The sequence below is a fragment of the Silurus aristotelis genome, assembly GCF_946808225.1.
Source record: "Silurus aristotelis genome assembly, chromosome: 10".
Classification (NCBI taxonomy): Eukaryota; Metazoa; Chordata; class Actinopteri; order Siluriformes; family Siluridae; genus Silurus; species Silurus aristotelis.
The window spans coordinates 17,796,766-17,817,892 of record NC_139583.1 but is presented as its reverse complement, the minus strand read 5'-3'; the positions used below and the strand labels follow the sequence as shown (position 1 = coordinate 17,817,892).

Genomic DNA, 21,127 nt, shown 5'->3' with positions numbered 1-21,127 from the left:
ATGTTTTTCAACCAGTTCTCAAAACAAAACAAGCACACCACCTATATACACACAGCACTGGTGTACACTCACCCTGATACTCTTGTCCCGGGATGTAGGCTGTTGGGTTGTCGGAAATCTGTAAGGATAGCAGCATCTCTCCCCCACCCTCAGCTACCCCTGATTGCTCCACTTCTCCACGATGGGTACACAGAAAGAAAAAAGGGGTGAAACGTGGATAAAATCCGACTGGCAAAGTCCCCAAATCTACACTTCCTCCCAACACCAGTACTAGCAGGGTACAGCTAAAGGCACCCCTGAATGAGGCCTGCACCATACCCACTTTGTTTTAAAGAAGTTAGTAAGAGAACAAGTGCGTGTGTGGAAGGGAGGGAGAGGGATATTTGCAAAGGGAAAGGATGCTCAGTCCTAAAAAAGAATGTTGTCCAGAAGTCAAGCAGTCTGGCAGTGTCAACCATGTGTGTTCGAGTGTGCTAATCAGTGTTTGTTGAGCTGCAGTATCCTATTCCATTTTTAACATTTTTCTCCTTTATCATCCCTTTCTCAACACTGTCAGGGAGTTCAGAGGATGCCTGTGCTGTCCTGCTCCAGCACTTAAATACCAACCCCTCCCTCACTTTCTTTATCCTCCCACCCATTTTCCCTCCCTCGATTTCTATCCCTCCCTCCTTTTTCAGCAACAGCCATGCACATGCTGCACACTTTAAGAGACACCGTTATTTTTTACTTTTTCTTCCTTTCTGTTATCTAAGTGATGCTTAAATTTTCAACTCAGACAATAGTAATGTTATGTATTTCTTTATTTATTTACTTATATACACCCTGCTGGCTTTGTCCATATTACTACCCAGAATTGCACCTCCCTCTGTTCTTCCATTTTGTCTACCCCTCCTCCCAACAGTCTGACAGGACCCTTTTCCTTCCCTCTGCTTTTGGTCTTTCCTCCATCATTTCAGCCATATTTCTTATGCATCTGTATGCCTAGGTGCATAATTTTCCCTTCCTTCCCACCTGCTCTTTATTTGCTTCTTTACTATATTTTTACTTAGATTTTACTTTGTTTGCCCAAAAAGCCTTCGTTGTTTCCACAATTACCTAAAAAAAAAAGCAAATTAAGCAATACTGTAGGAACTAGTGTATTGCTTAATTTGCTTTTTTTTTTTTTTTTTAAGTAAATATTTTCCCCTTGTAATCTTGGTACATTATATCAGTATGCCACAATAGCTTTACCTCTAGATACTGAACAAAAGGGGAGATGCTTTTCAAGTCAAGTCATTAGACTTTTATTTTCATTCCAACCATATGCAGTATTGCCGCAGGACCAAGGTGTAACATAAAACAAAAATTAACAAAAAATAACACAAGACAAGAACTACACAAAATTAACTTCAACACAACAAAGTGCATGGTGTGATAATAATCCATAATAAGGTTTAGATCATTGTACAGGTGGCTTCTGCTTTAACAACAAGGATTTCAACTGAGACTGTGCCGATGCTTGATCAAGAAAGTTTGTGAGGGCTGTGGCTCTTGGATCATGTCTGACTTAAAACCTGGATCTAAAGCCACTAAATAAACAAGACATTAAATTCTAACTTTATAAAATTAAACTCCAAACACTGCTCATCCAGTTGATGCTTTCTGAAAGAGAATTTATTTGCCAGCAATTATATAGGAAATTAAACCACAGCAAGTCATAAGCCTGAGCAACAGCAAAATATAAACATATGAATCATCTATGCAATAAATACTTCTGCCAGCTGAGGCACTTATTTACCACCATTTTTTAAATGATTATTTTTAATTGCCATTATTTGATTGTTCAATTGATGGCAATACATAAAATTGCTTGTTTTTTACAAAATAAAAAAAAATATTTTAATGGCATTCATAATAAGGTTATTAGGGTTAATAAGGTTGTACTCTGTATGCTGTAAAAAAAACAAAAAACAAAAAAAAAGCATAAGTATTTTAAACTTTTTAATTTAATTTAAATGGATAGTATGATTCATTAGAAGGGCAGTAATCATGCCAGATTATGTGATATGAAGTTGATCAAGGTTTATATTAGTTAGTCTTCTGATGCATACATTTATACACAAATGAGACCATGAGTAGAATACACACATTTTAATGTATTTAAAAGATTTTCATTAAAATAAAATGTCTTGGATAAAAGCTCATATAAATAAATTACAAAATAATCAATTTCATAAATGAGGCTCAATATTTCAAATTATCATTCAACATGAGTTATTATGATTTATCAGAGTTTCTTTGCAATCAGACATTAAGTGAATGTCTTCATTGGGAAGGCCATGATAATACTTACAAGCAGTAACAACTATCATTATTAATTTCCACATAAAATTGCAACAAGTCTGTGTTGCCTAAGCCCCCTCCCCCTCTAATTTCAGAAACACATATTTATTAATAAGGCTGCATGCTAAACCAGGCAAAAAAGGCAGACACAAGATATACAGGGATACTGGATAAGGATGCAGGGATAGGAAGAAGGGGGTATGTATGCCAGCTCGTCATTCACTCGGGTCTAATTTGAGCTTGGAGGTTATATAGTTGACAGCACAAATCAAAGTAAAATATGGGGTGTGGTGGGCTGGAGAGAAAAAGAGTGCCTTAGGGTGTACTTCAGCTGTGATGGCTTGCACATGCCAATTAGTGAAATAAAAATGGCTGCCTTTCATCACTTTTATGGCTTATGGTGTAAGAGTTGGGGGTGGGGAAAGAAAATGTATATAATTTTAATCATAAAACAGCATTGGTCAGCCAAGATATCTTCTTTATAAACATTCATACTCCGACAGCGTTTTTTCCATTAAAAGTGGGGCAACACACAAAGCTAACAAAAGCATGGTTCTGACAATGAGGCACATACATGGCACAAAACAATATAATTGTATGTAATATTTTAAAATCTTTGAATTAAAATTTAAATAGGGTATCCATCTTTATTGTGATTAAAAATGTATTTATGGCTACTGTGTTTCCCATATTGTAGAAGTGTAATGTACTGCCAATATTTATATCTGTATTTGAATAATGTTCAAAATATTTTAATGTTAATCACTGTGCACTTTTTACGTCTCTGGGTTACGTATGTAACCCTAGTTCCCTTCAGGAACTTGAGCTGCGTCAAAACGCTTTGGGAATAAGTATTCCATCACACCATACTGACCATTCTGATCGAGCTAATACTAACCAGTCATCGATATAGTTCAGAATGTGGATGCCCTGAAGCCATAGTGGGGCTAGAGCCGTATTCATGCAATTTGTGAAGGTGTGGGCCAAGATTGCTAGGCCAAAGAGAAGGACTCGAAGGACTTGGTAAGCTTCGCCCCCGAAAGCAAACTTCGGGAACCTCCTGTAAACAGGAAGCACGGCTATGTGGAAATAGGCATCTCTTAGATCTATCGTGACAAACCAGTCCTCGGGCTTGATCTGTGACACGACCTGCTCAAGGGTAAGCATCTTGAACCTGAGCCTCATGAGTGAGCGGTTCAAGGAGCGTAGATCTAAGATTAGTCTCAATCCGCCGTCCTTCTTCGGAACAACAAAGTACTGGCTATAGTAACCTGACTCTCTGACCAAGGGGGGGAACCACCTCGATGGCCCCTTTCCTTAGGAGGGTGTCGTTGAGGCCTCCTGAGAGGCGGCGGGTCTCCTCGCGATCTCTCAGGCAGGAATGAAGGGAGACACCTGCTGGAGGGAGGTTGCGCCCCAAAGCACGTCCTGTGGAAGGGCTAACAACCTTGCCTCCTGGTGGTGACAAGGAAGTATGGGCACTGCGCAAGGTGTAGGCCGTCCCCCTCTAAGCGGGGCACTCCGATAGTCAGGGCCGCTTCACCACCGGCCATTTGTTGGAGGAGAGGACCACCCTCAAGTTGGCCACCTCCTTCGAACCGGGCCTAGAGCGTCGCCTAAGGCCCTTGGGCACTCCCTTCGGGGTCCGGGTGGCAACGCTCTGTTTTCGGGCTTTGCGCTGCCCGGCTCTGCCGGGCTGGAGCTGCGCCCGCCAAGCAGCCCCAAGAGAGCGGCGAGGGAGAAACCGCTTAAATGCAGCTGTTTTGCTGACTCCTGAAACCTATTAACGACTGTGTCAACCGTGTCGCCGAAAAGGCCAGAAGTAGCTATTGGGGTATTTAGCAGAAAAGCCCTGTCCCTGTCGGGGATCTCCCACAAGGTGAGCCACAGATGTGGTCACTAAGGCTGCCATTGACCGAGCCACAGCCCGCGGTGGCCCGTGCTGGCCCTCTGTGTCCTTGGTGGCCCTAAGAGTTAAGCCAGCCACGGGACGTAACTCCTTAACATCATCTGAAACCCTTGTCCAACTCTCGCAGCAGGTCGGCCTGGTATGCCTGCATCACACTTATAGTGTGGAGGCAGCCCACAGCTGGCCAACTGCTGCGTAAGCCTTACCCACTAAGTCCGAAGTGGCAATCAACGGCCTAGTAGGCAATACCGCAATGCCAGCCAGCGTTTCTCGACCCTGGCCATTTTCCCATAGCCACACTCCTTAAACCCAACAATGTCCATGTACAGCAAATTTTGCAGAGAGAAAGAACGGGCTGTATATGGGGTCTCCCAAGCCCTGGACAACTTGTGTGCAGGTTAGGGAAAAATGGTAGGCCACACAGAGGGTGTGATGCGGGACACAGGAAACACTTATCCAGCTTGCTGGGAAAGTGTTGCTTCCGCTTCTCACCCAGCCAAGCTAGCTCTAGCTTGGACATGGTTCGCGTCACTACCTCCAGGAACTCGAACAGCCGAGGCTGTGAGGAGTCCGTGAGCTCGCTAAGATTTCTCCCTCCTCGGAGAAAGAGACCCGGAGCTCCGCATCACACCAGGAGAAGACAACACCAGAGCAAATACCTTCCTCTGGGAATGGGAGCTTAGCTCAGCAGGGAAGGCCAGAGAGGATTCATCCGTCCACAAGGGAGAGAGAGAGAGAGAGAGAGAGAGCCGACTGAGCATGCTCCACTCCCAGACAAACAATGCACAGCTCATGTGTGTCTCCCCCCATAATGAAACAGGTGCAAGTAGGGACACACGTGAACGTTTGTTTGTCTAGCCATGCTGCACAGATTTACACACAAAGCGCTTACCTAAACAACAGAAGCTAATGTCGCTACTATCACTCCGCCTCATTTTGTAGCTTCCTGGTTTACGCAACGTCGCCTGCCGATGACGTCAAGACTTGCCTATTGGCCGAATTTTACACGCGATTTAGAGCATGGACAATGTAGGGGTGTTCCCAAAGCATTTTGATGCAGCTCAAGCTCCTAAAAGGGAACTATCATTGAGAGGCATAGTCTCTCAGAAGTAAAGAGGGGGCAGAGGTTGAACAATAAAAAAAAACCCTGTTTTTACAAATTAGGGAACAATTTTAGAATAATGTTCCATTTTTACGGCAAGCTTCTTTGTCTTAATTTTCCATCTTAGCTATGGCTTTCTTACTGATACTAGACCATGCAAGCATTTGACTCTCAGTAACATGGATACTGATTCTGTTGTGGCTTTAGGGCTTAAACTTTCTGCTAGAATTTCCTCCAGGTTACAAGTGCCTGACTGGAGTCTAGTATTGCACCAAGGACTTTTACTGTTGCACATGGTGAAACAGAAAGACCAAGTAGAACAGTAGAAGTTAATAGCTGACTCTTTAACTGAAAAAAATTATAGTTTGAGACATAAATCAAGTCTATGCTATGTGTAATTGAGGAGTCCCAGTTCTGTTGTGATCGAATAAAGCTTTTGATATTTTAGCAACATCTAGTGGTCAAATAATTCATTCTGTTTTTCCTTCAAATAACACCATTTTGGCAGTCAGTGGCTGACATGTAAGATCACAGCATTCAAAAGCAATACATGATTTTAACCAAGCATTGTCTAAGGAATCAGCTAATGATTTTAGGTCAAGCAATTCAATAGTTATATATGTTTAACATACAGGTGCATCTCAATAAATTAAAATATCATTAAAAAGTCGATTTATTTTAGTAATTCTATAAAACAAAAAAGTGAAACTCATATTACTATAGATTCATCACCCACAGGCTGATGTATTTCAAGTATTCATATTTTGTGTTATTTTGTACAGCTAATGAAAAGAAAAAAGAAAATTTGAATATTGTTTATTTATATATATTATTTTTAGAATATTATTTAATATAGGAAACTCGTTGTGTCAAGTCAAGTTTATTTTTATAGCGTTTTCACAAAAGACATTGTCTCAAAGCAGCTTTACAGAAATCAACAGTCAAGGTGAACGGTGTGCATTTATCCCTGATGAGCAAGCCATGGCGACTGTGGCAAGGAAAAACTCCCTTAGATGTAAATGAGGAAGAAACCTTGAGAGGAACCAGACTCAAAAGGGGAACCCATTCTCATTTGGGTGACATCAAGAGTTTGATCATAAATTTTCAACAATACAGAACACTGGAGAGTGAGAACTAACATGAGTACTGGAGTATAAGATTATAAGTAAAGTTCTGTCTACAGTATTATACAGTCTATATGGTTAGTAGCTCCTAGTTTTATGAGCTCAACATTTGTGATCATTACAGATCCAGCATCAGCTTCTCCATGCCAGAGCCTTTAAACACTTCAGGAGGTCCAATGTCAAAACCACACATGTAGTGGGATACAATTGGCACTGGTATGTCTCTAGATGGTTCGGGATGTTTGCGAGTTCGGCATATACTTCTTCAAAGGTCCATAATCATGGGGAGAGAAACAGAAGCAGTGGAGAGGAATTAGCGTAGCTGCTGTTCATGATATTAACAGCACAAGTTGATAATGTGCATGTGATCAGATGTTCTGGAGCACAAGGTTATGATGTGAGACATATGTTATGTGTAGGCTTTGCTAAAAAAAATATGTTTTTAATCTGCACTTAAACTGGTAGAGTGTGTCTGAGCCCCGAACACAGTCAGGGAGACTATTCCAGAGTTTAGGAACTAAATGTGAAAATGATCTACCACCTTTAGTGGACTTTGCTATTCTAGGAACTACTAGAAGCCCATAGTTTTGAGATCTCAGGGAGCATGGCAGATTGTAGCGTGTGAATAGACTGGAGAGATACTTGGGAGCCAAAACATTTAGTGCTTTACAAGTGAGAAGCAGTAGTTTGAAGTCTATTCGAAACATAACAGGAAGCCAGTGCAGGGATGATAAGATTGGGGTTATACGGTCATATTTTTTTGACCTTGTAAGAACTCTTGCTGCCGCATTCTGAACTATCTGAAGCTTGTTTATTAATGACGCAGGACATCCACCTAGTAATGCATTACAGTAGTCTATTCTGGAGGTCATAAAGGCATGGATGAGCTTCTCTGCATCGGATATAGATAACATTTTTCTTAACTTAGAAATATTTCTAAGGTGAAAGAAGGCTTTTTGTAACTTTTTTTTGTAACACGTTTTTGTAACTTGATTGATATAAGTTGCTGTCTAAAATAACTCCCAGGTCTTTTACCATTGAAATAGTGGTTACAGAACATCCGTCTAAATGCAGGTTGAGATGCTGGAGCTTCTGTATACTGGTTTTTGGGCCAATGAGCTAAATCTCAGTCTCATCAAAATTTAGTAGTAGAAAGTTATGGGTCATCCAATCTCTTATTTCTTTAATACACTCAGTTATCCGAGCTAATTGAGCTGTATCGCCTGGTTTTGTTGAGATATATAGCTGGGTTTATCAGCATAACAATGGAAGCTAATTTCATGCCTTCTAATAATATTTCCTAACGGAAGCATGTATATTGTGAAGAGCAGGGGTCCTAGAACTGAACCTTGCGGCACGCCATAATTTACTAGCATTAGCCTGGATAACTCTCCATTTAAGTCTACGAAATGGAAACGATCGGACAGGTAGGATTTAAACCAGTTAAATGCCTGTCCCTGAATGCCGATGTAATTCTGTAAGTGATCTAGGAGGAGATCATGGTCTATTGTGTCGAATGCAGCACTAAGATCTAGTAAAACCAACAGCAAGATGAAGCCTTGGTCCGAAGCTTAAAAGGTCATTAGTGATTTTAACTATGGCATTTTCTGTGAGATAAAGATATTGTTCTTTTGCAGGTGGGAACATAACTGGGCAGCGACAATCTTTTCTAAAATCTTAGACATAAATGGTAGATTTGAAATTGGTCTGTAATTCTTGGATGTTTGGATCCAGATTAGGTTTTTTAATGAGGGGCTTAATAACTGCTAACTTGAGGGATTTAGGGACATAACCTAACGATAGTGAGGAGTTAATAATGTTGAGAAGAGGCTCACCAGCTGTATGTGACACTTCCTTCAATAGATGAGTTGGAATAGGATCTAACTGACATGTATTTCATTTAGTTTTGGCAAAACCATTATACAGCTCTTTCTGTCCTATACATGTAAAACAGTGTAGATGTGGAGTTAATGTCAGGAGATGCTGTCAGAGGTTGGACCGCCACAATTGTTTTTCTAATGTTATCTATTTTTTCAGTGAAGAAATTCATAAAGTCCTCACTACTTAACTGTGATGGAACACAATTTTCAGATCCCTGATTTGTAGTTAGTTTAGCTACTGTACTTTCTATGAGTTTTCTCAGGTGTTCAGCTCTAGCAGCTTTTAGTGCCTGTCTGTAGCTGAGCATACTGTCTTTATACGCAATTCTAAATACCTTAAATTTAGTTTTCCTCCATTTTCTCTCCAGATTACATGCTGTTCTCTTGAGGGCATGCGTATGACTATTATACCAAGGTGCAGGTGCTTGTTCTCTAACCTTTTTTAACCGGATGGGGGCAACAGTGTCTAATGTGCTAGTGAGAATAAGGTCTATGTTGTTAACCATTTCATCAAGATTATTAGCAGTTATGGGTTTAGTGAGAAATTGAGATAAATCGGGCAGGTTATTTATGAATCTGTCCTTAGTGGTCGGAATAATAGTCCTACCAGGTCGATAACGTGATGAAACATGGCTAATCTGCTCTACCGGTGGTGTGTACAGTATGAGATAATGGTCTGTGATGTCATCACTCTGAGGTAAAATATCTATATCAGTGACGTCTGCTCCGTGGGATATAATTAAGTCTAGTGTGTGGTTAAAATGATGAGTTGGTCCGGTGACATTTTGTTTAACCCCAAAAGAGTTAAATAAATCGACAAATGATAATCCTAGAGCATCGTTTACATCATCTACATGAATATAAAAATTTCCTACAAGCAGCACTTTATCAAATTTGATCAATAGGTCTGTTAGAAAACAAGCAAACTCTTGAAGAAAATCAGCAGAGGGGCCTGGGGGTCTGTACACGGTGACCAGAGCGAGTTTTCTATGTATGTCTGAAAGTACAATTTTAAGAACGAGCACTTCAAATGATTTAAAACTGAATCCTAATCTCTGACTACCATTAAGAGAGGCACTATAAATGGTTGCTACACCTCCCCCATGACTGGTCTGACGGGGCTCATGCTTATAAACATATGCTGATGGTGTAGATTCGTTTAGACCCATATAATCACCTGGTTTAATCCAGGTCTCAGTGAGAGAGAGTGCATTGAGATTATTATCTGTGATCATCTCATTTACAATCAGTGCTTTGGGTGCAAGTGATCTAATGTTTAAAAGACCAAACTTTAGAACTTCATTGTGATTGTTTATCTGGCATTTTTCAGTTTTAACTGCAATAAGATTATTTCTGGATCTCGTGTATTTAATTGCTGGTTTTACTACACGAGAAATAGAAATGGTTTCTATAAATTGGGCTGTGTGCTCACTTTTAACTATTTGGTCTGTTGTATGCGTGTTCTCATAGTTGAAGATTTCCTGATGTCTTACCAGTCAGATGGTGTGAAGTATCCTAGAGATGTTATCTGATAGCACTGCTGCTCCAACTCTGCTGGGGTGCAGGCCATCAGGGTGGAAGAACCTAGGACGCTCCCAGAAACAGTTCCAGTTATTAACAAAGAGAAGTTTGTGCTCTCGACACCATGACTGTAACCATTCATTTAGTGCAAAGAGTCTACTAAACTTCTCAGCCCCTCGCTGGTAAGTGGGAAGAGGTCCTAACACTATGATCCTCGTTGTGGGCAATGCGCTGTGTACCATCTCCACCAGGACCCTGCAATCCCTCTTTAAGATCCCTGTTTGCCTCCATTGTGTCACACTCTAATCAACTAATTACTTCCAAACACCTGCAAAGGTTTCCGAAACCTTCAAATGGTGTCTCAGTCTGGTTAAGACTACACAATCATGGGGGAAGACTGCTGACTTGACTAGAAGACAATCACTGAAACAAAAGTTATTCACTAAAGAAGCTGCTGTTCACAGAGTGCTGTATCCAAGCACAATAATGGAAAGTTGAATGGAAGGAAAAAAGTGGTAGAAAAGAATTTGGGGGAAATTTACAAAGAGTAGACTGCAGCTGGAGTCAGTGCTTCAAGAGCCACCACGCACAGACGTATCCATGGGCTACAACTGATGCATTCCTTGTTTCAAGCCACTCCTGAATCAGAGACAACGTCAGAGGTGTCTTACCTAAGAAAAGTAAAAAAAAAGGACTGGACTGTTGCTTAGTGGGCCAAAGTCATCTTTTAGAGGAAAGGAAAGAAAATGTTGCATTTAATTTGGAAATCAAGGTGACAGAGTCTGACAGAGTCTTCTGGATGGAAACTCCAGAAGACCAAGCCTTAGAGGCTGCCACAATCTGGGTCAAGTGCGCTCTGACCCCGAAAGGAATGGGGGACTCATACGACCAGAGAACCCATACGAAGATGAACAACTGTGCATCTGCTACAGCCCTCCTAGGGGAGGCCTTCCTGCGAACAAGCAGACACTTAGCAGGTGGATTATCAATGGATAATCCACCTGCTAGGCCTAGGCCTCTAGGCCCTCCTAGGGGAGGCCTTCCTGCGAACAAGCAGACACTTAGCAGGTGGATTATCGATGGATAATCCATCGATAATCACGTCTGGCGGAGCTTCCTAGGCTACGCCCTGGTGCAGCTCAAGTTCTCCAGGCTTTGATAGCGGGCGAAAAATCGAGGAGGATGCTCGCTAGAGCTGGCAGTGCCCTGAAGCACTGGTTGTGGCCGGGTTGATGGACCAGGTCCCTGGAGGTGCCAGGAAGGGGCAAGCACAATGTGATGAGGCTTTCTCGGCTAGCCAGCGTCTCTTCAACCTGGGGCACCCACCCATAACCATACCCTTTTAGTCCCTTACATTGAAATACAACGCGGATTTAGAACTAAAAAGGCGAATACGAATACGGCTTTGCCCAGGACATGGATACCACAGTGCAGGTCAGGAAAAGAACGACAGACCCTGACGCAGAAGTTGTGATGTAGGAGGGCCACCCTCTTTGAAGAGTGCCCACTGGGAGCAGAGCGTTTGCAGAGACATGCGAGTGCAATGTGCACAATCGGCTCCCTCGAGAACCGACTTAGCGTGTACTTCCAGACAAGCCACACACAGCCAGAAAGTGTGCTTGGACTTTTTGGTTGCTTTAATATTTTTTGACAAACAATATGGACAGACAATATACTGTACACATACAAAAAAAGCGCTTCATGAACAAACAGAAGCCTTTCCTGGCCGTACTTTCCATTGGATGGATTATACACGTGATTCAGAGCATGGACAACGCAAAGTCGTTCCCAAAGCATTGTTAATGCAGCCTTGTAATGATCTTTTTTATAGGCCTTCCTAAACAGACAATTAAACACTTTCAGTTTGTTCAAAATCCAGCTGCTAAAGTATACCAAAGGAAGTGACAACATGAATCAAATACAAGTCTTTACACAGGCTTTCACCGAGTGACAGAACTGACATCAATACACTGTTGCTTGTTTATACATCTCAAATGTATTAATACCCAGCATCATAACAAAACATGGTGAAGCTGTGTTGATTTTACTATGTTGGTAATCTCTGGAATAAACTTCTTAGTTCCTTTACCATAGTCAGTTTCAAAACTTTTTGTTACCATTTTAATGGCCTTAACCTTGTTTTGTTATGCTCGTTGATCCTTTAACTGAATTATTGTATGCAACTTTTTCAAATCTAATTGAGACAATGACTTTAGCATTGGAACATACTGAAAACTCCATTTTGCCTTTGCATCAATTATATACATCAACACTTTCAACAACACTGACATTTTCCCCAAAATATATTTTTCTTATGTATGCACTGTTAAAGGGACCATCCACTCCTTCACTAAATCTGCAACTACATATGCAGCAAGTATGCAATTGTGTTTCTCTTATGTTTGCACGAAAATATTTTTGAAAACTTGAGCTGATGCTACAGATGAAATGAATTGTAAGTCTTCTATTAACTCATCCATACAACTTGCTGATGCATGGAAGAGGCTTTCCAATTTAAGCATTAATGAACCAAGCTTTTTCAAAGCAACATTTTGTGAAGGTCACTCTCCTCATTAAAATTAAAGAGAATATTTTCTGCAATATCTTTTGTGTCAATAACACTATCAGTACGATTACACACATCTGAAGCTCTCTCTATAACGGCACATTTAAAATCAGTTGCTAAATGAGGCTGCAAATGTTCCATACACATTTGTCCTAAAGTTACAATTGTTAAAACACATTTTACTGTTTCTTGTTGACTCAGATGACATTGTTAATGAGCAAAAAAAAATGTTTCTGTTGTAAATCTGTTAGAGCCACAATTTTGAAAACAAAAACAAGGAAGCTCTCTGCTTATCAAAACGTCACGGCTGTGGTGTCTTGCCAAACGTGATTGCAGGGCACTGTGAGTCTTGAAGGTGCAGGGGCATTCATAGTGAAAACAGGGTTGTAACTGGTGGTGCCCTAAACAATTATGATCAAGTCTATAATGTTTTAAAAGGTCCCCTCTCTTCAAAACCTCTTTTGGACCAAATTGACATGCCCACTTCATGCCAGTCTACAAGAGGGAATAAGCAACAACAAAACTAACTCTGTAGTATCTCTCTCTGTGATCAACAACAGGGACTTAAAAGGATTATGAGACCACTGTACCAATCAGTATTAACATATACATTTAGATAGATAGATAGATAGATAGATAGATAGATAGATAGATAGATAGATAGATAGATAGATAGATAGATAGATAGATAGATAGATAGATAGATAGATAGATAGATACAACTTTATTGTCATTGCATAGTACAGGTACATAGCAACGAAATGCAGTTTGGCATCTACCAGAAGTGCAAAATGTAGCAGTCGTGCAAAAGTGCAAATAAATATATGGCATATTTACAGCAAGTTATAGTGATATGTGATATGTAAACATATGTGAAGTAAATAAATACAAAGGCAGTAATAGTGCAGAGATGTGTGGACATCAATTTAGAGTACAAGTCGAATAAACAGTCTACTATATATATATATATATATATATATATATATATATATATATATATATATATATATATATATATATATATATATATATATATATATATATGTAAATATATATACACACACAGGTTATATACACAAATGAATGAAATGTTGGGCAGAATGTACAGTAATGATATAAGTATACACGGATAAAAATAGTGCAGATGTAATGAGGAGTAAAAGATATACTATGTAATATGTACATGTATAGCATATACATATAGGTTATATACAGTGTTTGTTTTGTGTTTGTTTTGTGGTGATTTAGCGGTGTAGTGTTGAGTTCAGTAGTGTGATGGTGGATGGAAAAAAGCTGTCCCTGAACCTGCTGGTTCTGGTGCGCAAGTTCCTGTATCTCCTTCGTGATGGAAGGAGGTTAAACAGTTTATGACTGGGATGTGAAGAGTCCTTGATAATGTTGTGAGCTCTGCGCAGACATCTGCTGTGGTGAAGGTGCTCAATGGCAGGTAGTTGGGTGCCAGTGATGCGTTGGGCGGTTTTGACCACCCTTTGCAGGGCTTTTCGTTCACTCACAGTAGAGCCTCCGTACCATACGGTGATGGAGTTGGTCAGGATGCTCTCAATGATGCAGCGGTAGAAGCTCGTTAAAATCCCAGGGGACAGATGAGACTTCTTGAGACTTCTCAAGAAGTACAGGCGCTGTTGTGCTTTTTTTACCAGAGCTGAAGTGTTCTGCTGCCATGTCAAATCCTCGGAGATGTGAACTCCCAGGAACTTAAAGCTGGAGACTCGTTCTACCTCAGTTCCATTGATGCTGACAGGTAGATGTCTCCTGCTGTTGGATTTCCGAAAGTCCACAATGAGCTCTTTGGTCTTTGTGGCGTTGAGAGCCAGGTTGTTGTTGGCACACCACGCTGCTAGATTGCGGATCTCTTCCCTGTAGGCCAATTCGTTGTTGTTGTCGATCTGGCCGACCACGGTGGTGTCATCTGCATACTTGATGAAGATGTTGGAGTTATACAGAGGAGCACAATCGTGGGTGAACAGGGAGTAGAGCAGTGGGCTCAGAACACAGCCCTGCGGAATGCCAGTGTTCAGAATGAGGGTTGAGGATACCTGGTTACCCAACCTGACAGATTGAGGTCTGTTGGTGAGAAAGTCCAGAATCCATCTGCAAGTGGAGGTGCAGATACCCAGTTCACTGAGCTTAGTGATCAGTACATCTGTATTGAACGCAGAGCTAAAGTCAATGAACAGCATTCAAATGTACGTGTTGCTTTTATCCAGGTGGGTGAGGGCTGAATGAAGAGCTGTGGAAACTGCATCCTCTGTTGACCTGTTCGGGCGATAGGCAAACTGGTGTGGGTCCAGTGTAGGTGGTAGGCCCGCAGTGAGGTGATTCAGGATCAGTTTCTCAAAGCACTTTATAGCAATGGGGGTGAGTGCAACTGGTCGAAAGTCATTCAGGCATTCAGCAGCTGAGTGCTTAGGCACTGGTATAATGGTAGTGGTCTTCAGGCATGTAGGTACTGTGGCTTGGGCCAATGATAAGTTGAAAATGTCAGTAAAAACCTGTGCCAGTTGTCCAGCGCATGCTCTGAGAACACGTCCCAGTATGCCATCCGGGCCAGCTGCCTTTCGTGCATCCACTCTGCTAAACACTGAATAGACGTCCGTTGTCGTGCGTGAAAGTGGGCTGTAAGCGGAAGAGTCCGTTGATGTTGTGAAATGTCCTGTGCATTGGTCAAAACGAGCAAAAAAGTGATTGAGCTCGTCCGGTTGGAAGGCACTGCTGGTTGGTTGAGCTGTGCGTTTGTAGTCTGTGATGGACTGGATGCCTTTCCACATGCATCTGGGGTCAGAGTTGTGGAAGTGCTCTTCTATGTGGAGTTTGTATGTGAGTTTTGCTTTCCTGATGCCTCTTTTCAGGTTGGCCCTGGCTCTGTTGTAGTCCTCTTCCCTGCCAGATTTAAAGGCAGCATCTCTTGCTTTCAACAGGAGACGGACTTCAGAGTTCATCCATGGTTTCTGATTAGGAAAGCATTTCACGTGTTTGACAGTAGTGACATTGTCAATGCATGTGTTAATATGGTCCAAAACAGATGAAGTGTAAATGTCCATGTTCGTGTGAGAGTCCAGTGTGGCCTGTGAGGCAAACATGTTCCAGTCAGTATCCTGAAACTGTAGCTGTAGAGAAGGAATGGCCCCCTCTGGCCATACCTTTACTGTCCGCAGAGCTGGTTTCACACGTTTGATCAGTGGTGTGTATTTGGGTAGCATGAACAAAGAGAGGTGATCAGACTGACACAAGTGGGGGAGGTGTCGGAACTCAGAGCCCGTCTCTGAGGCGACACATCGAGGGTGGATTCTTTTGTTCAGAAGATTCCCAATAATGCTCAGCCAACTCTAGAAAAACTTAAATATAATAGACACAAACTGCCAATGAAGGATCCTCAGTTTTAGATGAGTAAAAGCAAACTTCTTTATTCCATACACGTTCCAATGAGCTCAATAGAAGATGGGTACCTCACATCAAAATGAACAGCACATCAAAAATGATAGAGCACGCCAAAGTGAGGAAGTACAAGTACTGTCCGTTTCACGCTTGTATTTATACCCTGTAGCCACCGTATCTTACTATTTTTTTCTAATTTCTTCACCTTGAGTAATTCCCCTTATTTTCCGATCTTGCCCTCTTTTTTTCAATTCCCCTTATCTTTGACCTTGGTGCTTATTCCTCCAAACAACACCATATTTGGAGTTCCTGTTTTTTCCCAATTCCCCTTGTATTCGGCCTTTTCCTTGATTTTATATAAAAAAAATAAGTGAGTATAAAGCCCTTATTTTTCTGGATCCAACCATACGCTGTTTTCAGTCCTCCAAGTGTGAACACCATTTTTGCGGCCTATTTTGTCTTCCTGCACCTGCAATGGGTAAGTGTTATGCTTTACTCTTTTTATAATGCTGTTTGCTATTCTACATTTATTGAATTGAGTTATCTCAGTGTATTAGATTGTCTGTATACATGTGCTTGATTATATTATTTTATTTGATAGCTGCAAGTGCCCAGGTTATATTTTAATTGTGCATTCTGAACTGATTGTTTCATAGTATATAGAATTCTCTCTTGAATGTGTGTTATCCTTTGCCTACACCTAGCAGTCACCGTGATGTTACCCTGTCTAACATCTTATCTCTGTTGGTCTCTTTTGCTCAGCTCCGCCACGCAAACGTTCTGGAATATCTCCAATGGGTCTTCTTCGCAGACAATACCGCCAGTTCCAGCTCTCCTCACTTGCTGCTGAGCTTGCTCATTTCCTTGAACAACTCTCTGGCCTAACTGTTCCAGCGAATCCCTATCTGCCTCCTCGCATAGTGCAGAGCACTGCTACGCGCGACATGGGCACACAGACCTCTCCTGATCTCTCTGCTACCCGCTATCGAGCTTATGATGACAACTGCAGTGAAGGCTCCTGTCCCCCACCGTTTTCTCCCTATCCCTCACACTGGTCTCCCAATGATTATTCCCCTACATCTCCTGCGCCAAACCAACGTGCTCCTGTGCCTTCACCCGGCCTTGGGCCAAGCTACTCCTTCATGTCTCCTGCAGCTGCAGCAGCCCACCCGCCTTGCTATCCCAATAAAAATGCTTAAAACTCCCTCAAGGTCGTTTTCTGTCCTTCTTTATCTATTCCACACACTTATAACATTCAGTCAGAGAATCTATCCTACTCACACATGTAAATATCTTATTATTACTATTTTATACTAAATAAAGACTTGATTAACATATAGTTAAATAGGTGTAAATAAAGACTTGATTAACATATAGTTAAATAGGTGTTATCAAAACTACTTCTATTGTATCTAATAAGTTCTATATTTGATTTAGGTTATTTTTTGTTGGATTAATGTTAGTTTGATTATAACATACGCTAGATAAGGTTGATTAAAATTATTTCTCGACAGAGGGGAATGGCTGTGTATGCCCCAGGTATGTTTGTGTATACCTGGTCCAGTGTTTTGTCCCCTCTGGTAGAGCAGGAGACATTGCGGTGAAATTTTGGTTAAACAGATTTCAGGTTGGAGTGGTTGAAATCTCCAGCAACAACAATAGCTCCTTCGGGATGTACAGACTGCTGTTTGCTGATAGCTGCATGCAGTTCCTCCATAGCTAGCTTAGCATTAGCATCCGGCGAAATGTACACTGCAGTCACAACAATGGCTGAGAATTCTCTCGGTAAATAAAAGGGTCTGCACTTAATCATCAAATACTCTAAATGAACAGAGCAACGACTTTCAGTAACAGTAGAGTCCGTGCACCATGAGTTGTTAACATAAATGCACAGACCTCCACCTCTGCGCTTACCAGAGTCCTCTGCCATCCTGTCCGCCCGAAAAACACTGCGACCCCCGAGCTCAATGGCGCTGCTGGGAATGTTGTTGTTGAGCCATGTTTCTGTAAAAATCATGACATTACATTCCTTAATCCGTTTGTGTGATGTTATCCGGAGCAGCAGCTCATCCATTTTGTTTGCAAGAGACCGTACATTAGCAAGGAAGACGCTAGGAATAGATGGTTGATGCGGGTTTAGCCTTAGCTTAGCCTGATGCCGCCTCGCTTCCCCCTCCTTTGTTTACGGTCTCTTGGATGCATAATACACACACCATAATACACACACCAATTAGCCATAGCCTGCCTAATATTGTGTAGGTGTAGGTAGCTCTGATTCATCAACGCATGGACTCCACAAGACTTCTGAAAGTGTGTTGTGGTATCTGACACCAAGATCCTTTAAGTCCTGTATGGCTCAGGCTTGTTTGTCCACCTCACCCCAGATATGCTCAATCAGATTGAGACCTAGGGAATTTGGAAGCCAAGTTAACACCTTAAACTGTGCCATGTTTCTCAAACTATTCCTGACCAATGATTGCAGTATTTTAGGACACATTATCTTGCTAAAAGAGGCCAGTGCCATTAGGGAATACAGTTGCCATGAAGGGGTGTAATTGGTCTGCTCTGCTAGTCTGTAACAATGCTTAGGTTGCACTGTTTACTTGCTGCCTAATATATCCCACACTTTGGCATGTGCCACACTAATCAATGTTATTCAATGGCTGATCAGTGTATGCTATCCAAAGTTTAGGGATCTTGAATTATTCATATACTATATATAGAGAAAATACATATAAAATTGATAGAGTTCTTACTGTCACTCGGACAGTGTCCCTGAACAAAAGCTTCCCCTAATCAGATATAATAAAAACATTTATGAGTTAATTCTTTTGTACAAAGTCATAAAGTATACAATGTCTTAGTATGAGTGCTGACAGTCGTGGCCAAGTAATTGACTAGCTGGATAGTTAGCTAAATTATGAGTGACTGGCATAGCTTTGACCTGTTCCAATAATGATTTATTAATAATAATGATTTGCCTATGGAAAGTGACTATGCATCTCTCCTTTCTCTATGTTAATTAATAATTAGAAACCTAAAATATAGTGTGTTTAATGAGTACTCCCTGGAGTCAAGCAGTGGAAATATCAGAAATGGTAACATAATGGTTTTAACCATTGCAGATTATTGAAAACTATAACAGCACTAAACACTACAGTATTCACTACACAGTACTATATTTTATTATGCCTATTTGGTACATTTAACATTTAGTGGTGTAATTGTGTCTCCACATACTGTAATTAAATTATAGGCTTGCTTACTGTTTGCCACATGCATTGACTAACTTACATTGTAACATTAGGATTCTAACATTAATATCAGACAGATAGGACATACTAATAAGAGATATCTTTAATTCATGGATGCACATTGGACAGACTAGTACACCTCCCTCGATTAGAATGCAGGCTTTGGATATGTTCATTTTGAAGTGTAGTGTGATACCATTTATAAACACGACCATGTATTCTCACCACATAACCTTGCTTATTGCCTATTAAATTAAAAACAGTTTGGTTGGTAAAACAGTATAAAGCAGTATGTTTGCCAGCAACGTTTTTTTGGGTAGTTTATTAAGAAAATATTTCTATTAGATTTTCTGCTACTAGCCTATTTATAAGATTCTGCATGACTGCAATTCTGGAAATCAAGCAACTAATATTTAAACACCCATGGCAATCATGTAAAAACCATCAATAATTAAATAATTCATATTTAATTTGTCTTTTACTGTACATACCCAATGTGCTTAAAATGCTCTCTCTCAGCCACTCCCGGTGCTAATCGCCGACACCTGTTCCACATTACAATTCCCCTATATAAGTTCCCATTCCAACCCCACTGGCGGTCAGATTTACGAAGTCATGCTTAGTGATCATCCGGATTACAGACCGCCAGCATTTCCCGCTGGTTCATGCTCCTGGTTCGAATCCTACGGATTCTACTCATGTTACGGATTATACCTGTTCTACGGATTCCACTCGCATTACAGATTATCCCTGCTTTACGGATTCCTCCCGCTGTATGGATCATACCCGTTTTCCGGACTTACCCCGCGTTTCGGTTCGTGACTCTCCCTGACTCTGGTTTGTGTTCTAAACTAAATAAACTATGATTGAGTTTCTTCCGCTTCCTACGCATGGTCACTACCCTGACAGGTATTCTTAATTCTATTAAACGTTCTCATTTCTTTAAAGATACAGTGGTACCTCGACATACGAGTGCCCTTACATACGAGTTTTTTGAGATACGAGCGGTCACTCGGCCGATTTTTTGCTTTGATACGCGAGCAAAAACTTGAGAGACGAGCTCGAGACACCGCTGCTAGATGGCGAATCGAAGCCAGAAAGCGAAGATTGTGACAAAAATTAAGATAAGCAAAAAACGAGTTTTCCCTCCGCTTATCGCCTCTACCCCCCCCCTTCGCACACTCACACACACACACCCCACCGACGTTTTCGTTAGCACAAGTTGTCTCATCTCCAATGAAAATACACTGAATAAAACCTTATTATATCTTTACATTCTCTTTTATTATGTTTTTATACAATATTTGTCATTTATAAATAAATCTTCCCTATTCAAAAACATGTAACAAAAACAACTGGGGTGGTATTTTGGGGGCTGGAACGGATTAATAGCATTTCAATTAATTTCAATGGGGAAATTAGCTTTGAAATACGAGCAATTTGACATACGAGCAAGGTTACAGAACGAATTAAACTCGTATGTCGAGGTACCACTATATAGGCAATGTTTCTGCAAATTTCTCAATTGAATAAAAACACAAAATATTGAACTGAATTTATTCTTTTCATTAATCAAAGTTCAATAAGTAGCGTTATTTTTTCATTTTAATGAGCAAACTTTACTGACCTCAAAAATAATTTTTTTTTAATAATTTTATTTATTTTTTTTATTGTGAATTAGTGGGTTTGGTGAATATAGTGAATTGGTGAGTTATTGTTAAATGTGAGCCAAAATCATAAAAATTAAAAGAAATAAGCACTTAAAATATTTCAGTCTGTGTGTGACAAATTTGTATAAAATACAAGTTTCACTTTTTGTATTAAATTACTAAAATAAATAAACTTTTTAAGGATATTCTAATTTATTCAGATGTACATGTATATGCTTTAACATAAATATTTGTGCTGTTGGAAAGAAGTCTCATGTCAGAATTATATCAACTTGGATATCTGAGATATAACAATTTCCTGTTTGGCATCTTTGACATGATTATTTTTGTCATTATTTTTAAGTACAAAAGTCTGATAATCTTCTTGCTTAAATGTAATTCAT

The 21,127-nt window shown here is 40.6% G+C and overlaps 3 protein-coding genes across 3 annotated transcripts in view; 1 reads left to right on the top strand and 2 right to left on the bottom strand.

The window, feature by feature from the left end:
* The window catches only part of reln (reelin), a 514,851-nt gene extending 514,248 nt beyond the window's left edge, over positions 1-603 (bottom strand). The window contains exon 1 of the mRNA XM_083552560.1: positions 73-603. Within this exon, the coding sequence (XP_083408686.1) occupies positions 73-316 (244 nt within the window). The 5' untranslated portion in view covers positions 317-603. The remainder of the gene's footprint in view (positions 1-72) is intronic.
* LOC310732633 (uncharacterized protein) overlaps positions 1-21,127 on the top strand; it is a gene marked incomplete at its 5' end in the record, with an annotated part of 202,419 nt that overhangs the window by 34,601 nt on the left and 146,691 nt on the right. The window lies entirely within an intron of this gene.
* kti12 (KTI12 chromatin associated homolog) overlaps positions 1-21,127 on the bottom strand; it is a 418,740-nt gene that overhangs the window by 314,598 nt on the left and 83,015 nt on the right. The window lies entirely within an intron of this gene.